The sequence below is a fragment of the Macaca thibetana genome, chromosome 14, assembly GCF_024542745.1.
Source record: "Macaca thibetana thibetana isolate TM-01 chromosome 14, ASM2454274v1, whole genome shotgun sequence".
In the NCBI taxonomy this organism is placed as follows: domain Eukaryota; kingdom Metazoa; phylum Chordata; class Mammalia; order Primates; family Cercopithecidae; genus Macaca; species Macaca thibetana.
Window position 1 is genome coordinate 80242146 of NC_065591.1, and position 21037 is coordinate 80263182.

Consider the following 21037-nt stretch of genomic DNA (forward strand, 5'->3'; position numbering starts at 1 on the left):
AGAGCACCCCAGCTGAAGCTTGTGACTTAAATCTGATGTATGAAGGGTATGTTAGTTATGAGGCTTGAATCCTGGGTGCAGATTCACCACCAATATGTTTATTGTCTGGTGAAGTCTCTTGGTTTAAGAAGGAAGTTTCTTGATTATCATGTGTTTTTTTTTTTTTTTTTAATTGGATAAAATGGACACATGCCACAGATATAAGTCACTAATATCAGTCAGTTCTAGTCCCATTTCCTGTGGAATTCTTGGGATGCTGAGCACTATATCTTTGCACTATTAAAACAAATTTAAATCTACCATGGACACCATTATTTTGCTTAGTGTTAATCTTCTTGGTTCCTCACAGACAATAGAAATCTTTCCTTTCTCTGGACCCTTAGGAAGTTAATTGGGTACACAAACATACAGCTATTCCTGATTAATGCTTACTTTTTTCTTACAATTGTAATATATTGGCTTCTGTATAGACACACACACACACACACACACACACACACGTTTCTGATCCCCTTATTTAAATTATTTTAATCTTTAAAAATATCTGTGCATATGTGTTGTCATATGCATGCTATTAAATTGACTACAAAATTGAGGATTAGAGAGATTCAAAGAACTTGTGTGCATAAAAGTCGAAAATACTTAAGGTATAAATATCTTGGTAAAGCCAAGATTTTTGATAAGCTACTGATTGTAGGAGAATGGAAGACACTGTGTGTAAAAGTATAGTGTGCTTTGAAGGCATGTGAGACACAGTGGCAAAAAAAGTTTTTAAGAATGATTAATAATAAATAATGTTTGTGTTGAAGAATCAATTCAAACTAACTCATTAAACATGAGATTAGATAAAATGATTAATTTAAAATTTCAGAGCACTCAGCTTTGCTGAGTTACTTGCGTCTACATTTCAATATTACCATTATACATAATGGGAATATGCCAATAAGATTAGTTGGACACAATTCCAAGATTTTATCCATATGTTTAGGTGAGACTAAATGTAGAAAGTGTCCCTTAAAATTCACTTCCCTTTCTAGAGCATACAAGTTTGTACTTGATGACTACATGTCAGGCTGTTCCCATTTTGGTTTGGCCTTTTCCATTAGAAATGATTTTGATTTCCTTTTTCCTTTTTTACAGAAAATCATAAGCTAGCAAATCTATTGTTTCAAATAAAATATATGCATATATATTGTATATAACTACTGAATTATCTACAAAAACTATACATTTGTGCATAAATGTGTGCATATAGATATGTGTGTGTACATATATATGTCTATTTACAAAATGTTTTTCACAGGCAAGGACAGCAGCCTCACACAAGGTTTTGACCAGCTCCTCCTTTTATTCAGTAAAAAGAGTATTAGATAAGAAGAGAATTGAGCAGAAACTGAGATGAGAGAATCATAGAATTCAAGTATTCCTGTTACATTTACGTAATTACATTTTTTCAGGCTAAGAACAGAGACTGTTCAATTTAATAATATAAATGTAGAATATGTTCAATTTAATATAAAAATAGAACATACTCTGAGTAGTTAGTGATTCTTTCAGAAAAATAAGCAAAGATAATTAGAAATCTGGTTAATATTTGTGGTACTTAATAAGGCTAGTAAATTTCTATTCCAGTCACCAAACATTAGCTAATTCTTTTAGTTTTTGCTGGTCTTATAGGGATTTATCTGGGAAAATGCTTATAATAAGATTTCAAGGATTATTATAAGGTACTCCTCATACATAATTTTCATGCTATGTTTTTTGATTAATTTTTTTATAAAATTAATTGGCAAATGGTATAGAAACTAAGAATGACAATAGATGGTTCATGAATAAATGGTTTCAGGGTCAAATAAATTAAACTAATTTCTGATGAATTTGTCAACTTTTTGTGTAGCTATCCACTGAGAAGTTCCAAGAAGGGCATACGTGCGTATGTGTTGACTCCATTATTGTTAGCCATAACTTCGTCCCTGCTTCCCTCCAATCCTGACCACCATCCAAATCTTGGCCTTATTTTTGGGACCACAGATTTAAAATGTTAATGTAGACTATTGCTCTTTCAGGTTCCATCAGAGTGAGTTTTATTTCTTTATTAAGATTGTCATTTCCTTTAGGGTGGAGATTATTTTATACTTCCCCAAACTCCCCATGGTCCCTAAAACAATGCTACCTACATACACAAAAATTATCCGGGCACTTTTATTAAGTGATTGATTGAATCAATAGACTCCTCACACTGTTGAGTACTGAAGATGTAAAAGTGAACAATACATTTTTGTTTTGTGGCCTTAAAAACCTCAAGTTTAATGAGAAGACACAGGCAACCGGATAGTATACAATATCAGATGTAAAGGTAAAATACGTTAGAATTATGAAGTTGGGTAGAGTTTAGCTAGACTAAGACTTTTAAAAACGTCAAGGAAGAATGGACATTAGAGTTGAGTTTTGAAACCTGAGTAGGTTTGCTTGGTAGAGCAGGAATGGGAGTTCCTTCTCCCTGGAAGAAGATGGATAGAAAGAGAAATGAAGGATAATTCAGATAGAAACACCGCATGTCTTAAGTCTTAAGATGTGCTGTTGTAGAAAATAGTCAGCATGTTTGGAGAATTGTATGATATCTGGGATGTCTGGAAAGGAGAACATATGTACAGAAACAGAAGGAATAATGGTCACATAGTTAGGTTAGGGTTAGTTTATGAAGAACCTTGCATTCTGAGTGCATGAGTTTGTATTTTTTTCCTGCGTGGCTGATAACATGGTGATTTTAGTGTGTGGACTGCAGAATCAGACTGAGTTGGGCTCTAATATGGGCTTTACCAATTTTTTTTATAAAAAAGATTAAATGAGCAATCATGCAGATAAAGCCTTTGACATAGTGTCTCATGTATCTAAGTACTCAATAAATGTTGGCTGCTTTTCTAGGTAAACATTGGAGAACATGAATTTTAAAACAGGGAAATTATATCATTGAATTTATTCTTTTGTTATCATTAGATTTTGTTTTACTTACTTTTCCAGAATTGATTTTTGAGCAAACAACCGTGGTGGCAGGGTAGAGAAAGACAAGACAAAATAGTAAATACACAAAAAACAACCTTTCTAAACTGGTTGGCCTTGGATAGTAAAAGCACATGCTAACATTTATTGAAAGCCTATTGTGTGTCAGGCAATATGCTAAGTGTTGTACTTATATAATTCCCTTTGATTTTCACAGCATCATCGTAAGATACGTGCTATATTATAATCTGAAGTTTATAGAAAATGGAGATTAAAGAGTTGAAATGGCACTTTGAGGTCACACACTGGTTAGTGCCAGAACCAGTTTATTGAAGTTCCTTTGATTTTAGATTTTTCATGAGATTGCTCTACTATGCATGTTATTTTATTTGCCTGATCCTTATTTTCCTGTGTGTAGCATGGAAAGAAAAAAATTATACCTTCTTTATATGTTCTTGGGAGAACTTAATGCAGACCCTCCATGAAGGGACTATATAGAGTGTGTGATACATGGTAATCATAGCAGTGTTACTAATTCTTCTTCTTCTTATTTTTTAGAATATGTTAGAATAGTAATATGGAATTGACTTTGGAGATAAATAAAGTGAAGATTATTATAGAAATTATAATCTATTCTCAAAAACCAGCTGGCTTCTATTGTCTGTACTGGAAAGGCAAAATCTTTCTCTTATCTATGGATTTTAAATTATATAACTATATGCCTTATACTTTCTGAATACTCAAATTAGATCTGTTATTATGTGTTATTCTATTACTTCTGTTTGTACTGGTATAAACTATAGCATACGATAAGAAATGGGGACTTAATCTGAGGCATAAACTCTCCTGTGTTACAGGGGTTTTATATTGCATTGTAGTTATCTGTTTTTCTGACTGTTTCTCAATAGACTGCAGATTTTCAAGGGCATTAGTCATATCTTGGTCATCCATTTATCTCTAGAGTCTTTTGAGTGTTTGGTTCATAATAGGTGCTTAATAAATGAGCTTTACCTGGAGGAAGAAATAGTTGAATGAATGAAAGGCAATACTAACACAAGACATTATATTTGGGGCTATCTGAGGTCCTACTCGTTTAACAAGGACTATTATGACATGACTATTACCAAATTCTCTAAGGCTTTATTAAACATTTATACTTACTAAAATTAGATGCTGCATATCACAGGTGAAAAATCAGTGACTCGATTAAAAGTTAATAGTTCACGTAGCTTATATCACAAAAGAGTAATGATAATAATTCTCTCTTTGTTCAAAGAAAACCCCACACCACCCTCCTTCCTTCCAGCACTGGAGTGGGACTAGAGATCTGTGGATTTCATTTGACTGAGGGAGCCCTTCCTCAAAGAGAGAGTAGGAGGCTCAGAATGTCTTCGAGTCCTACATGTGCTACAACATGAGCACATCAGAAAGCAGATTCCAGCCGGGAGTGGTGGCTCATGCCTGTAATCCCAGCATTTTGAGAGGCCTAGGTGGGTGGATCACAAGGTCAGGAGTTCGAGACCAGCCTGGCCAACATAGTGAAACCCCGTCTCTACTAAAAATACAAAAAATTAGCCAGGTGTAGTGGCGGGCACCTGTAATCCTAGCTACTCAGGAGTCTGAGGCAGGAGAATCACTTGAACCTGGGAGGCAGAAGTTGCAGTGAGCCAAGATTACACCATTGCACACCAGCCTGGGTGACACTGCAGACTCTGTCTTTAAAAAAAAAAAAAAGCAAGTAAGCAGATTCCAAGTACTCCAATGCCATGCCCCTGCTGAGACAGAATATGATAACATTCAGTGTTGAGGTTTCAGTCATTCCTGAGGCTGGACCATCTTGCTAGGAACTCACACGGTAACAGGGTTTAGATAATTTCAGTTCTTAGAGCCACCTCCCTGTTTAGGACTCTCTTTCACTTCTCCTGCAATCAGGAGGATTCTGCTCTGAATCACACTTAGACTGTCCACTGTGAAAATATGAAAAGATGACAAGTTATACTATATTCAGACATAAAGATAAAATAACCTCTTCACATAAAGGGAAAACAGCAGTATATTTCGGGAAGCTAGTGTGCTATGGTTACATATTATATTCTCATTCCTTTCCCAGCATGAGGGTTGAGGGAGGAGGGCAGAAGTAAGGGAGCATCTAATGTTACAGATCAGAAAATAGTGCTTTGCTGTGCTTCAACTGTAAACATTGTGAACTGCTTTCTTTCCCCACCAGGCAACTTGGCTCCTAGATAATCATCTTAGGCATGAATTCAGGGAGTACTGTCCATTCTACAGCTTCATTATAGAAAACAGGCAAATGAGATGCAGAGTGACACTCTTGGTTTTCTGTGGTTGTTTGAGCTCCCCTTAACCCCTCCCTGGAACTAGTTATTCAATCATGGCCACAGAAGAGTCCCAGATGTTTGCAGAGTAAATGTGATGCTTGGCTTTGACTCCTGGAAGCAATAGGGGGTGGAGTAGGGATGAATTACAAAGAAAGACCTTATTAGTTGACACTAAAAGTACCTATAAAAGTCTCAAGTACATAGAGTTAACCTTTCTCCAGCCCTTCCATTCAATTCCTGAGTAAGCAAATTTGGATTAACTACTCCAACCCCTTACTTAGAAACTGTTTCCATCACAGTTACCTCCTCTCTGACATCTTTTTTCTTAATGTTCATTTTAAACTTATTTCTCCTGGATAAATATTATGTGTTTGCAGGCATGTGTGTCTGTATTTATGTGAACAAATGTGAAGCTGGAAAAAAAGATACCAAGACCTTGTGAATTTTGGCCTCTCTTTTCATATGTCTCTAGGCCTTTTCTACTCCCTAATGGAAAGCTTAAGCATGACAGGTCTTTCCTCTCTCTCTCTCTCTCTCTCTCTCTGTGTGTGTGTCAGTTTTTATATGGTGCTAAAGAAATGCGAAGAAAGAGATATTAGGAAGGGAAGATCATTTGTTCCCAATTAACTCTGCTCATCTGTGTGGCTGAGGTGGATGATCTAACACAATCGTATTTATTGTTGCATGCATTATTCCCCTCTGCTCCACCAGGATATATCAATGTAATAAGCCTTTCAATTACCTTAGCTATATCCAAACAAGTGAGGAAACAAAAATTAAATGATATTTTGCTGTTGTAGAGAAACTCAGACCATTCTTGCTGGAGATTCATCAAGTGACTACCTTTGTAAATCTGGACCTGACCCAAGGAAGCCTGGTGTGTTTATCTGGGATCTCCTACTCTCTGTGCACTACCCTCTCTGTCCCTTTCCCCTCATTCTCAATCAAGACAGCCTTGAGCAAATCTAATTTCTGGGATGATCATATCTAAAGCTCAAGTATTGACTAAACACTGCTAAGAGTATCACATGGCATAATTGAGACCAAATGCTTGCCATGAACAGTTCCATGTCATCTCCTACATGAACGGATTACTCTAAAATATCAGTTCATGCACTGGCTTCATTGAGATGACCTAGGAAACTTGTTACATGACAGATTCCTAAGTTGTATTGTCCAATATTTTGCCTCAGTCTGTTTGATAGTCAGCTAAGTTTGCCAGGTTTGGGAACTCTAGTTTTAGACCTCAAATTAGAAGGCACTCTGGGAAGAGCCCTTGAGCACTCATTTGGTGAAGTCACTTTCACCTTGTCTGGCTTACTATGGTGCCGTCTGCCTAATTTTCAAGGATAGGAATTATGCTACTTTGTTATATCTAAGTGGAATGAAAATAGGAACCCCAATAGCATTCTGTTGAGTCACTCCCACAAAATGATCCTCTGAGACTCATTTTGCAGATACACTGAGATCCAAAGATAGCTGTATAAAGGGATTGTGGGCATATGGCCATCAGATACACCAATGTGCACACATATATGCCTACACATGTACACACACTATCATTGCGTTGTCTCTGAGAGTCATAGACAAAGTTGGCCAAGCCCTTGGCCAGGGCTGTTATGAATGATTGCTCAGACTGTATGCTGAACAGTTCTGGGCACCATTTTCATAGACTGCAATGTGAATAGTCCTCCAGCAGTTGTGCAATATGGTGGGCCTTGGAAAAATTTAGTCATTATTTTGAAAACAGGAAGGAGCCCACCACTGAGGAAGCAAACACAATGTTTGTGGTGAAATTTCAACAAGATTATCTTCTTGTTATGTAGTTAGGTCTCAAGCTCTGCTCTCAGCACATGCACACGCATATGCACACACTCTACTTATTGGATTTTTTCCTTTTCTCTAATCCAGGATGATATGAAAAAGTTTTCCTTCCATACCTCTACACCACAGATGGATTGGGAAATGTCACAACAAATTAGAAGTGAAGAGTTAAGTCATGGCAAGTGACTCCTCAACTCAAGGCTCCTTCAACATTCTGGAACTGTTTAACGTCAATCTTGACTGTCTTTGTCTCCAGGGCCCTTTTCTTTTTTCTTTTTCTTTTACTTTTTTCTTTCTTTCTTTCTTTTTTTTTTTTTTTTTTTTTTTTTTTTTGAGACATAGGTTTTTCACTCTTGTTGCCCAGGCAGGAGTGCAATAGCGCGATATCAACTCACTGCAACCTCTGCCTCCCGGGTTCAAGCAGTCCTCTGGACTCAGTCTCCTGAATAGCTGGAATTACAAGCATGTGCCACCGTGCCTGGCTAATTTTTGTGTATTTAGTAGAGACGGGGTTTCACCACGTTGGCCAGGCTGTTCTTGAACTCCTGACCTCAGCTGATCCACCCGCCTCGGCCTCCCAAAGTGCTGGGATTACAGGCGTCAGCCACCGCGCCCGGCCCCAGGGCCCTTTTCTTAAAACCAAGTCCCATGCAATAAAGCACGTTTATTTCATGCAACACAGCTTAGTTAATGCTTATAGTTCCAAATACTCTGGTTTACTAGGTACAACTCAATCGGGAGTGCCTAGTATAAAGGAACATGCACAGCACAGCAACAGAGAATGTTCATCACCAAACACAAGGAAGTAAAGGAGATGCAAAGCTATGGTAGCTAGAGGAGGATTAGCTTTCCTGATTTCAGTTCGAGAAAAGCCACTTATCTCTACAGTCCACTAGTTTGGAAAGGCATTTGCCCTTGGCTGTGAGATGATGTTACATTCAAAGTAAGTCATATTAATTTCTAGGCTTGTCCAGGATCAGGGGCTGGAGTCTTCCCTCAATTGTAGTCCTTTCCTTAAAACCAGTTCTAAGCTTTTGCATTTATTTTATTAGTGATTGGATAGCCCTGAAATATGAATTTCCTCCAATCTCTTCCACTTTGCAAACTCCAGAACCGTTTGACCAATAAGTTAAAATCCAGAGGAGGACTGACTGTGAGCTAAGGCTTCAGACATGCAAAGCGCACAACCCTGGGAAACAGCAGCATCTGGGACAGGAGGCTCCCATTACTATACATGAGGACATCATAGGTTTTGCAAATCAAATACACACAGAAAACCAGTAGTAGCCCAGGTTGGACACACTGTATGGGTTGCACAGTTGAGTGAGGACCCAGACCAGGGAGCCACCTGTTCCTCTAGCTTGCATACATTTATTTCACACCACCTCAGGCCACTCATCGTTTGCTTACCTGCTCATTGTTGCTCTCCCACCATTCCCCATACTCCCTTTGGGGGTGAAACACTCTATTTCCGACTTGTGCTGGGCCAGTCTCCTGTCTTTGTACCTGGTAAGCATGAACAAGGACAGGAGCAAACAGAAAGACGTGATTGTGTGCTTAACTGCCAGGCTGAGGAAGAGCCGTGACTGTGGAGATGGTCACCCTGTGTCAAAACAGGGGTTCCTGCTTCTCAATGCAATGACCAACCTTTGATACTTATTAGATGAATGTGATGGCGTATGGACAACATCAGGGATGATGTTGTTACTTTTTGGTTAAACCACATGTAACCCATTCTTTCACATTGACTATTAAACTGTGAATGTGTCACATTTAATAGTGAATGGTAAAAGGTGTGCAATTTCTAGCATCTTAGAAAAAGATGAATATCAATCAATACATTAGAATCTATTCAGTGCTTACCATGTGTCAGACATTATCCTAGAACTTTACCTAAATTGTATCCTGGCAATAGCCCGGGACCAGAGGCTTTGTTATTTCCATTTTACTGATGAAGAAGCCTAAGATTATAGAGGTTAAGTAAATGAATCAAAGATTAGTTAATTAAGTAAGTGGTTGGGTTGGATTTTGAATACAGGGAATCTAAGTTTAGAGACCACACTTTAGCCATTATTATGTGTTGCCTTCCATTATCAAGTTTTTAAGCTAATTATTATCTTGAACAAACCCTCATTGAGTGATCCATTCTGGATGTTGTTAGACACTGGTAATAACAGAGGAGAGAAGACATGTTCTTTGGATATGAAAAGTTTCTATAACCATTAAGCAGAAGTTTGACTGTCAGTACTGGGATGCCTCCATTATTAGAGTGTGGCTCAGACAGCTTTTGTATTATAACTGGCAGTTCACCGCCCTTTGAAGATACCAGATAGTTCATCTAAAATGAGTTATGAGATTCCCAACGTTACTCTTCTACATGGTGCATCAAGATGAGTTCTTGTACCTCAATGACAGTTTTTTGAGCTAACATGATTTCACAGAAATAACCTCTTTTACTCATTGGTTTGAATCTGTGAGGTTGTTAAAAAAGAACTGCTATTTCCATTTGCCAGATGAGGAAGCTAGATTTACTTAACTGACTTCATGAAAGTCACAAGCCTCATCAGTACAGAATAACCACCAGTGGAGCTTGCAGGGGCCCAAAGCTCTTAAGGTTTTATCACCTTTTCACTAAGCTAGAGCCTGGTACGATACCACTTCATCCACCTTCCTGGTATCCAATAGGCTATGATAAAGGGAGTTATGATTATAAGACGTATTTACCTCAGTACAGTCACATTCTTTTTAGTTTATTTTCCTGCTGTTTCAAAAGTAGTATAAAATAAAACAAAATGTAACAAAGTCATCATCATTATTGATCCTGGGGCAGAGGCCTTCCCCTTAACATTTTCCCTTCTAAAATGTTTGAAGTATCTAGTATTTGAAGAAAAATGGCTTATTACATCAAGCAAAATGAATTTAATGGATTACCTATTTAGTGGACATTAGTTGAGCATTTATTAAATCCTATGTAATGGACTTTGCACTACAGATGTAAAGATAAGTAATCTGCAGGCCCTGCCTGATAGAACTTACATAAGAGTAGGAGAAGGAAGGAAAGAAGAAATACGTACACAAGTAACTTTACATGTAGGCATAAAGAAGAGAGGAAAAGAACTTAGGGACTTTGTTAAAGGAGGTAAATCGTCAGACCAAGCTAGATTGAGTAGACTTAATTTTACCAAAGAAAATACCTTAGAAGTACCAATGGCCAAATGATGCTCCATGTTTCAATGTAAAATATTTTGTGCTTATTTGTGAATTGGATTGTTCAACCAAAATACTGCTCTACAGCTCAGATTAAAAGAATATTGATAGAATAATAAATTATTGGTGGTCATTCAGTTCCTTACAAAGGGATCCTTAACATATTTTTGAATATCTTCTCTTAGGCTAATTGTGAATTAATCATTAAATATTTCACAGATGAGTTAAGAAACCTACAGGCTTCATGCTTATAAGCTCTTCTCTCTCCTTCTCTTTCTCTTTCTCTCATGACCACACACACTCTGCCAGGTGACCTCTGTTTATGAAATATGCAATGGATCCTAAGCCTCCTATTCTATCAAACTCTAACCTCTGTGAAGAAAAGGAATGCTTACACACTGCTGGTGGGAATGGAAATGAGTTCAGCCACTGTGGAAATCAGCTTGGCAGTTTCTCAAAGAACTTAAAACAGAACTACCATTTGACCCAGAATTCCCATTATTGGGCAAATACCTAAAGGAATATAAATCTCTCTACCATAAAGACACATCCATGTGTATATTCACTGCAGCACTATTCACTATAACAAAGTCATGGAATCAACCTAAATGCCCATCAATGGTAAATTGGATAAAGAAAATATGGTACATGTACATCATAGAATACTATGCAGTCATAAAAGGATTGAGATCATGTCCTTTACACATGGATAGCACAGGAGGGCATTATCCTAACCAAACTAATGGAGAAACAGAAAACTAAGTACATCATGTTTTCATTTATAAATGGGAGCTTAACATTGAGTACGTATGGACACAAAGGGAAAAATAGACACCGGGGCCTCCTTGAGGGTGGAGGGTGGGAGGAGAGTGAGGATCAAAAAACTACCTACTAGGTACTATACTTTTTACCTGGGTGATGAAATAATCTGCACATTATGCCCCTGTGACACACGACTTACCTATAAAACAAACCTGCACATACACCCCTGAACCTAAAAGTTTAGAAAAACAATAGAAATGACAAAAAACAAAAAAACCTAACTGCTTTTGGTAAAAACTTTCACTGGCATATAAAAAAGAAAATTTCAAAACAAACAATAATAACAAAACTCATTTTAAAAATGTGAGCAATATCTTAGACTTTTTAGAACTTTCAAGCAGTTTTTATATTCAATGCAAGCTGAAAATGGCATTAATGCAGAATGGAAAACTCATCATTGCTTTCAGATAGGACCCTTCTTGCCTGTCTGTACCTGTAATTATATTCACCAGATATTTAAATAGACCACGTTTTTATTCATTCATTCACTTACTCATTATCCCATTTACCGGTAATTTGCTGTTCAAAGTTACTAATAGCTTTAACAGTCTCAACTGTTGAGTTTAAAAACTCAACATTTTGTTTTCCAGTTGAGTTTATTTTAGAAGTATGGAATTGTCAATTAAAAATAGTTTAAGCTTTTCAGAATTTACAGTTGATGAAATATCAATTTTAAAATTTCATTTCTTTTACATAATAAATTTATATATCAGACACTAAAACACACATACACTCATACTTGCGAGGCACTGTTTTAAGTGCTTTGCAAGTATTAACTCACTTTTCAAATGAAATGTTTAATTTACTATAGTTATATTCAAAGTTATAATAAAAAGTAATAATGACAAAATATTGAGCATGTCAGGCTGTTTGCTGTACACTATTGTAAATTATTAAAACAACTGTACAAAGCAGCTGCTATTATTCTCATTCTGATGAGGCCGACGCTGAGGATCAGTGTCAGTAAGCCCAACATCATGTGGTTTAAGAGCAGGGAGCCCAAGGTTAAAAATCAGGTTTCTCTGATTCTAAAGCTCATGCTATTTCCATTATTTTTTCCTCTAAGTGACAATGTTACTATGTTTAAAAACAAAATTACAAAAGTTTATTATTTACCTTTTCTCTCCTTGACCCCGTTTTGCAAATAAGTAGCAAAGTTATCAAGCACAAGCGGTAGAGGATCTAGTGATAGGACTTTAAATTTTGTTACTTCACTTAGGTCCCTATATCTGTACCATGCAGGTTTAGTTTACATCATTCAAAACCATTTACTGAATAGTCCATGTGCTGGGCACTGTGATAAGGAGCACATGGGTAACTATGTCACTGATAAGGTCACAGCCTTGATTGAGAAGATGAAATGTAAACAGATAATTTCCAAAGAGTGTAAGAAGCTTTATTATAGAAACAAATACAAGAAGGGCTACTTAACCCATACTAGATTGGCAGAGAACACTTTAGTGAGATATGATATGTAAGACAAATCTGAAAAATTGAGTAGACATGCACCGTGGAAAGATGAGTTAGGCATAGGAGAGAAAATCAAGTGCAAACATGTAGAGAGGTTTAGCAGCATGGTATGTACTGGGAAACACTGTTTAGTAATTTTTATTGTAAGAAGTATAAAATAAGAGGAGGTCAAAGGGGAAAGAAGATGAAGAAGTATATAAAAATGATGAATTTACTAGTTGATTATGAGATGTCATTGTGGAATCTTTATGCTAGATAAAACAGGATCAGAGTTGACATTTAGATAAAATGCAATGGACTTGGAGGAACAAAACTAGAGATAGAGAAATACTACTACAATTATGCATGTGAGAGATGATAAGCTAATGCTTAGGGTAGTGATAATGCAGATGAAAAATAGAGTACAGTTTCAAGACTATTTAGGAGGCAAAAATGAGTAGGATTTATTGGATGATGAGTATAATTGGGAGAAGTATAGAATGCTACCCCAGTTACTGTATTGGATAGTGCAATTAACTGAGTTAAGAAAATACAAGAGAAGGAGTATATTTGGGGAAGGAAATAAAAAGCTTCCTTTTGGAATATTTGATTTGAGATACTGGTGGAACATCCAAGTGGACATATTCAGTAGACACATGAGTATAAACATTTGGAGGTTAAAGGATTGTTATACACAGGGGAGCTCTCAGCATACCGATGGTTACAAATACAATGAGAATAGTTGAAAAGACTCAGAACAGGAAAACTATGTAGACAGTGGAAAGAAGAGGTGAATAGCCATGCTCATTCTACCTGTCCAAAAACTATTATAACACTGTTAATGTAAGTATTCCCTTAAAACATTTACTGAAAAAAAATTTTGATGAGTGCCTTTTATATGCTAGACATGGAGTTCAAGGTTCTTCAATCTTATAAACTTATAAGTCTTCTTATAAACTCTAGATTTCTAGATTTATGCTCAATACAGCTTTGACACTTTATAGGCCAGAAGCTTGGCATGAAAAACTCTCACAATAGATTTAATAAATGTCAGAATGTCTTATTCTGAAGTAAGATTTGGTTATCTTCTCTAAAGATTTCTGTTGTTCTTCTTCTTGTACCTTCTTTGTCAAGGAAGTTCTAGCTCCTCTGTACTCAGTTCTACAAGAGCTCATGTTCTTCTGGTAAATCTAAAAGATATGTAAGTAAGAATAACTTAGGATTGGATAGTAAATGTGATTTTCCATTATTATTTGGATCAAAAATTTCATTTCTTCACCTCAATTCCTCTTTCCTACCAATATCTACTGAATATTGGGTTACTGAAATTTCTATACTGGCTATGTGATTCAGAATGCATAAATGAGTGCAGAATGAAGTGAAAGACTAGAAGAAAATAAACACGTTTAAATAATATATGTGTATATTAGGTGAAATAGCAGATAGATGGAGAATTATGCCTGAAGCTGGCAGAAAAGGAGAGATTTTGATATTGGAAATAACGATGCCTTATGTGAAGTTGATCAAGTCTGAGTAAGGGACCAGTAATAGGAACGTTAAAATGTGTTAGAACTGGGGGAAAAAAGAAGTTTTGTACTCATCTGTCCTTTATACAAACACTAAATTCACTGAGAATGATAGCAGGGCTTGGGATGGACAATACTTTACCCAGAAGTTGACAGTAAATAGTAGTTATAAATGAAGCTAAAAGATAGAGGGATAACTACATTCCATGAGTCTCAATGGAATCAGTTTTAATTTTCACATTTTTGTACGAAAGGGTGCGAAATATGTCTAGAAGCAGTGCTGAGTTGCTGACCTCCATCTCTGTGTCCTGTGAAACACGTGATATAGAAGAATAAGTAACTTTACTTGAGAGAGATACAGGGGTAGAAATGTCCTTTGGAGGGAACTGGGTTTCAGTTTAAGAAAACAATAATAACAGAGTGTTTAGTGATAGAGGTTGAATAAGAAGGGAGGTTTATCATTAAATAGGAATTATAGACAGGGCCTCTATATGGTTTGGAAGGGAAAGGTCAGTGGATGAAGCAAAGAGCAATATATAGAAGTCGAATTTACAAATGTGCTACAATTTATGAGATGCTAGGAAGGTTCCATTGATGAATTCTTCCCTCATCTTTCCCTAATGCCAAGGAGCAAATGTTTTCCATCCTCTACGAGTGAGGACACTCAAGATGCAAATGCTATTGTGAATAAATATCCCATGACATATTTCGAGACATGTTTTCTGATAGATATTGCAGACTATCTGAGAGCATATTTGGTTAAAAATGAGTGGGGAAAGAGCCTAAGCTTCCTAGAGAGTTCAAGAATGGAGGGGAAAAAACACAGTAAATGAGACAGCTAAAGGCACCCGAGGCACATTTCCCTTACCCCAGTTTGGTCATAGGCTTATCCTCCTCCAGGTTTTGTTCTTTCCAATAGATAAAGTTGTCTTAAAAAATAATTTTCTTTTGCCACTTTCTCTCTCACACTGACGTCTACTATGCCCCACAGTCTACCCCTTGAAGGAGCATTGTGCTAAGCCTTGTGAGCACTTAAGCTCGTTTTCCATTCCTAAGCTAGTTGTCATTCAGCTTAGTGAAAACCACAGGGAGATATTTTCTTATATGTGTAGAAACCACAGTATACCTATTTTACTTTATGCTATAATGCTTTAAACTATTCATAGCAAAAACACAGCATGATTTCTCTAAGAAGTCTGTGAAAGGGAGTTGGAAAATGTTGCATATTTCACATATGTCTTTTGTGTAAATTTTAGTAACTCAATATGGAATGGACAATAATGAGGCAGGAGGGTAAGGCTGGGGAGTAAGTGGGTAGGAGTATGTTCTTCAAGGAAGCCTCTCATTTAAACCAATATAGATGCATCCCATTTACAAAGCAAATTTAAATTCTCTCTTTCCTCAACTACTTTCTATTATTTAGAATAGAAGTATGGTATAAGCAGAGAAAAACGATATGGGAGGAAGAGCCTTTTTGGCCAAGAAAGTGCAAAAAATAGTAAAAGTTATTGAGTGAGGGACATTTGAACTATAGTCATATGACAAGTCGCTATGAATGTTATGGAAAATCCTATAAGGGATTTTCATACCAAAATTGCAGTAAATATGGCAGAGTTTTAAGACTAAGCTTGAGCAAAAACATGGAAATCCAGAGACTTAAAGAAAAATGACCATGTGAATAACCCTAAACGTAGTGCCTGCATTATATAAGCCCTCAACCAACATTTTCTGAGGGAATACCTCCATGAATAAGTGAACAAAATGAAATTGTAACTTTAGGGATTATCAAATCTCCAACGGGCTTTGCTGTTATTTGTTTTGTTTTTAATAATAAATACAAACCGAAGACATTCTGTACAAGTTGGTCAAAAGATCAAGGAAGATGGAAAATATTAAAGATGTTTATGGAAAATGGTAACTAATGTAGAGAGTTTTAAGATAAAGTAATTGAATCAACCCAAATGTCCATCAGTGACAGACTGGATTAAGAAACTGTGGCACATGTACACCATGGAATACTATGCAGCCATAAAAAAGGATAAGTTTGTGTCCTTTGTAGGGACATGGATGCAGCTGGAAACCATCATTCTCAGCAAACTATCGCAAGAACAGAAAACCAAACACCGCATATTCTCACTCATAGGTGGGAACTGAACAATGAGATCACTTAGACTCGGGAAGGGGAACATCACACACGGGGGCCTATCATGGGGAGGGGGTGGGGGGAGGGATTGCATTGGGAGTTATACCTGATATAAATGACGAGTTGATGGGTGCTGACGAGTTGATGGGTGCAGCACACCAACATGGCACAAGTATACATATGTAACAAACCTGCATGTTATGCACATGTACCCTAGAACTTAAAGTATAATAATAATAATAATAAAAAGAAAAAAAAGAAAAAAGGAGGAAAGAACAGACTTTTTCACTTGTACATTGTAATCAGTCAGCACATACTGTAGGCTCCATCTGCAAAACATACCTAAAATCTGACCATTTCTCACCAGTATTTTTTACCCTGGCCCAAGCCACCGATACCTTTTAAAATCGTAATAGTTTCTTAAACTGGTTCTGCTTTGTCCCTTATAAATTTCCCCAACCCTGACCAAATCCATCCTACCCTCCACCCAGCAAGCAGAATATCCTGTCAAAATAGAAATCTTTTCATATCATTCCTCTGCTCAAAACGCTGCTACCCATTTCTCCCAGTAAATTATGAATTTTTTAATTATGTTTTACAAATCCCTACACTTACCTCCCACTCCCTGACTATCTCTCTGATCCCCAAACTCACTTTTTTCTCCTTTGCTCACATTGCTTCATCTACAATGATCTTCTTGTTGCTTGAAGACACCAGATATCCTCCCAGCACAGTGTCTTTACTTTGGCCATTTCCTCTACCTTTAATGCTTTCCTTAAAAATATCCTCAAAGTTTAGTTCTTTCAAATTTTTGCCTAAATGTCACTTTCTCAATACATCCTGCCATGACCACCCTATTTAAGAAGGCAACTACCACTCTACTCTTTCTGTTACCATTTCTTGCTTTTATCAGGAACACTTACATGAAATAATTTATATTTTACTAATTTATTTTATTTATTCTCTGTTTTCCCCCAGTGGAATCTGTGATAGAATGCAAGGTCTATGAAGGCATGGGTTCTGTACTGTATGCTTCACTGCTATCTTCCCAGTGCCTATGATATTATAGGTAATAATATTTATTGAGTGAGGGTATGCATGAATGATTGACAAAAAGGAGAATTAAATTATAAACCAAGAAATCTGCAGAAATAATGAGGAGTCAAATGTTAATCCCGGGAAAATGTCTCCAGAACACATCAGAGGTCTTCAGGCAGCCCCTTCCATCACAGATCTGGAGGCCTAGGAGGAAAAAGTAGTTTCATGGGCCAGGCCTCGGGTTCCTGAGCTGTGTGCAGCCTAGGGATTTGGTGCCCTGCATCGCAGCCACTCTAGTTATGGCTGAAATGGGTCAACATAGAACTCAGATTTTTGGCTTCAGAGGATGCAAGCCCCAAGTCTTGGCAGCTTCCATGTGGTGTTGAGCCTGTGGGTACTCAGAAGTCAAGAACTGAGGTTCAGGAACCTCCACCTAGATTTCAGAAGATGTATGAAAATGTCTGATGTCCAGGCAGAAGTTTGTTGCAGGGGTGTGGCTTTCATGGAGAACCTCTGCTAGTGCAGTGCAGAAGGGAAATGTGGAGCTGGAGTCCTCACAGAGTCCCTACTAGGGCACTGCCTAGTAGAGCTGTAAGAAGAGGGCTGCTGTCCTCTAGATGCCAGAACGGTAGATCCACTGACAACTTGTACCATGTGCCTGGAAAAGGGGCAGACACTCAACACCAGCCTGTGAAAGCAGCTGGAAGGGAGGCTGTACCCTTCAAAGCCACAGAGGCAGAGCTGCCTAAGACCATGGGAGGCCACCTCTTGCATTAGCGTGACCTGGATGTGAGACATGAAGTCAAAGGATATTAGTTTGGAAGTTTAAGATTTGACTACCCTGGTGGATTTTGGACTTCCATGGGACCTGTTGCCCCTTTGTTTTGGCCAATTTCACCCATTTGGAATGGCGGCATTTACCTAATTCCTGTATACCCATTTTATCTAGGAAGTAACTAACTTGCTTTTGATTTTACAGCCTCATAGGTGGAAAGGACTTGCCTTGTCTTGGATGAGACTTTGGACTGTGCACTTTTGAGTTAATGTTGAAATAATTTGAGACTTTAGGGGACTGTCAGGAAGGCATGATTGGTTTAGAAATGTGAAGTTATGAGATTTGGGAGGGGCTAGGGCAGAATAATATAGTTTGGCTCTGTTTCCCCACCAAATTTTATCTTCAGTTGTACTCCCATAATTCCCATGTGTTGTGGGAGGGACCTTGTGGGAGATAATTGAATCACGGGGGCAGTTTCCCCCATACTGTTCTCGTGGTAGTAAGTCTCACCAGAGCTGATGGTTTGATAAGGGGAAACTTGTTTTGCTTGGCTATCATTCTCTCTTTGCCTGCCGCCATCCTTGTAAGATGGGACTTGCTTCTCCTTGCCTTCCGCCATGATTGTGAGGCTTCCCCAAGTCACGTGGAACTGTAAATCCAATTAAACCGCTTTCTTTTGTAAATTGCTCAGTCTCGGGTATGTCTTTGTCAGCAGCGTGAAAACCAACTAATACAGTTATATGGAAGACACTTATTTTTAAAAATATTTGCCTTTCCTTTGCATTGTCACATTCTTCTTAACAAGCCATCCCATCCTTACTCAGGATGTAGACACTGATTCGACTACGATTATAATAGTAATTATCAGATTCACTTGTCACTTTACTCATGAGTTTTAGCCAATGATCATGGGAGAGAGTCTTCTGGAGACTTCTGAGAACTATTTCTTCAGTACTAATAAGACACTGGAAAACATAGTCTCTTTTTTCTGTGGACAGTGGTCTGGATCTGATACCTGACAATGCTCCAACCATATGGCAGGCATGAGAGAAGCTAAGTCAACATTTCAAAAACTGTGGTCCAGTGATTCAGTGGTAGACTGGAAAGGTCAAAGTAGGTCCTTGTGCCATTGTGTCCTTTGAGCTATTGAATTAGCCTTTTTAGTGTCAGAAATTCTTTTTATGTGAGATTAATTTGCTTATCATTTAAGCCACTTTGAGTTAGGTTATAGATTTTCTGAGGCTGAAATCCTCCTATCCACTGTACTTGGTTTCATTAGTTTTTCTCCCAAAACTGAGTCTAAGAATTTCTGAAATTGTTTATAGCATTTACTTAGGTTTAACTGCTTGTAAATTTTGTGTGTCTCTCTCTGTGTGTGTATGCATGTGTGTGTGTATATATGATGAATCTAAAGAAATTACTACTAACAAATAGTTTAGTTTTACTTAGATGTTTGTGTTCTTTTAAATAATGCTCCTATCTGTATGTACCATTTATATAAAAGAAGTGTGAGAGTTAATGAGTTAGATTTGTAAGTAGCAAAAAAGAGAGAGAGAGATTGTTTTCTCAATAATCCACACTTAGAGAAAGCCTAAACAATTGGTCCTTATAATCATGGAACAAATAATGCTTGTTCATTTCCTGAAAGCTAGGCTAGTTACAGTCATAACTAGTTACTGTGGGTTTAGCGTTACATTCTTAAACTGATTAGGTAATGGGAAATGATTCGGCTCATAGCACTGAAGCCTTATAACTACTCTGAAAATGCTTTTGTTCACATATATTGAAGAATTGGCATGGGCTTATACATATTTAATAAAAATTGTTTTCAATTATCTTTTGTGTAATTTGAATAAGAAAGTGTCACGCACACAAAAAAGAAAATGAACCTCAGTGTGCTTATGTGCTTATTCCTTATTAGTCAGTGACAGATCCGTATACAAGTAGTCCTACCTCAACTCAATGATGATTTTGGAATTCCTTTTCAGGCACCATCTTCTTTGAGACCAATTATAGCAAATTTTGGAGCCGGTTTTTATTTCTTATCTCTCTCTTTCCCTTTGCCTCCCTGGCCTCACACAGAATTTTTCTGACTTTAGTTTTTAATCTTGACTTTGCTATAGTTATTGTATCCACTTCCCCTTTGTACCAACACAAAGCTTTATAACAGCTTTGAGCACATTCAATTCTGTTCCCATGTTGGTTCCTTGAACACCAGCCAAGACCTCAGCTTTTCGACCTCAGGCGAAATTTGGATCAAACATCTACCCCTAGATGATATCTTTAGCGATCACCCAGAAACACAGTTTATAATTTTAAAACATCTTAGGGAAAATATATGAGGTAGAATATTGCACATTGCATCTTATTCTACAGATTTATTGCCACATTCCTTTTAGGACCATCCTAATTTTGGATCTTGGCAGTCATAAAGTGAAGAGAGAAACTATGGTGCAATATACTTTTGAATAGCATTCACATTATTACAGAAAAACTTTCCCTATATCATTTAATTTTCTTAACAAACTCAGCAATGTAATTATCCCCATCCATCAGATAAGGAAACTGTCGCTCAGAAAGCTTCACAATTTGGTCAAGACCCCATAGCTAGTAAGTCTCAGAAGTGCCACTAGAAACCAGATGTTTTACCTCCAAATCTCATGCTCTTTATTAACAACTTCCTTTTTTCTTCATTTTGTGCTTAAAAACCCCTAATTTAAATAATCTGATGGCACATTGGAGGGACCGAAAAGGTTGTGCATAAAGTTAATAGTGTTTACTTAGTGGAGCTAGGCTTTGAGCACAATATACGCTTATTTTTTAAAAGGTCAAATTTGATTACATAATGGTCAAGTGGGATAAATCACCCTCTGGGCCCCTTGCTAACATGCAAACAGATTGGCATTTCTCTGGC

At 37.3% G+C, this 21037-nt stretch overlaps 1 protein-coding gene across 4 annotated transcripts in view; it reads right to left on the minus strand.

Annotated features, from left to right (window-relative positions):
* Nucleotides 1-21037, minus strand: part of GRM5 (glutamate metabotropic receptor 5) — a 573672-nt gene that overhangs the window by 12011 nt on the left and 540624 nt on the right. For 2 of the 4 annotated variants that reach the window (XM_050755521.1, XM_050755520.1), the window contains exon 9: nt 8574-8669. The exons of the other annotated variants lie outside the window; for them this stretch is intronic. In XM_050755521.1, the coding sequence (XP_050611478.1) occupies nt 8574-8669 (96 nt within the window). The remainder of the gene's footprint in view (nt 1-8573; nt 8670-21037) is intronic. 4 annotated transcript variants of the gene reach the window in all.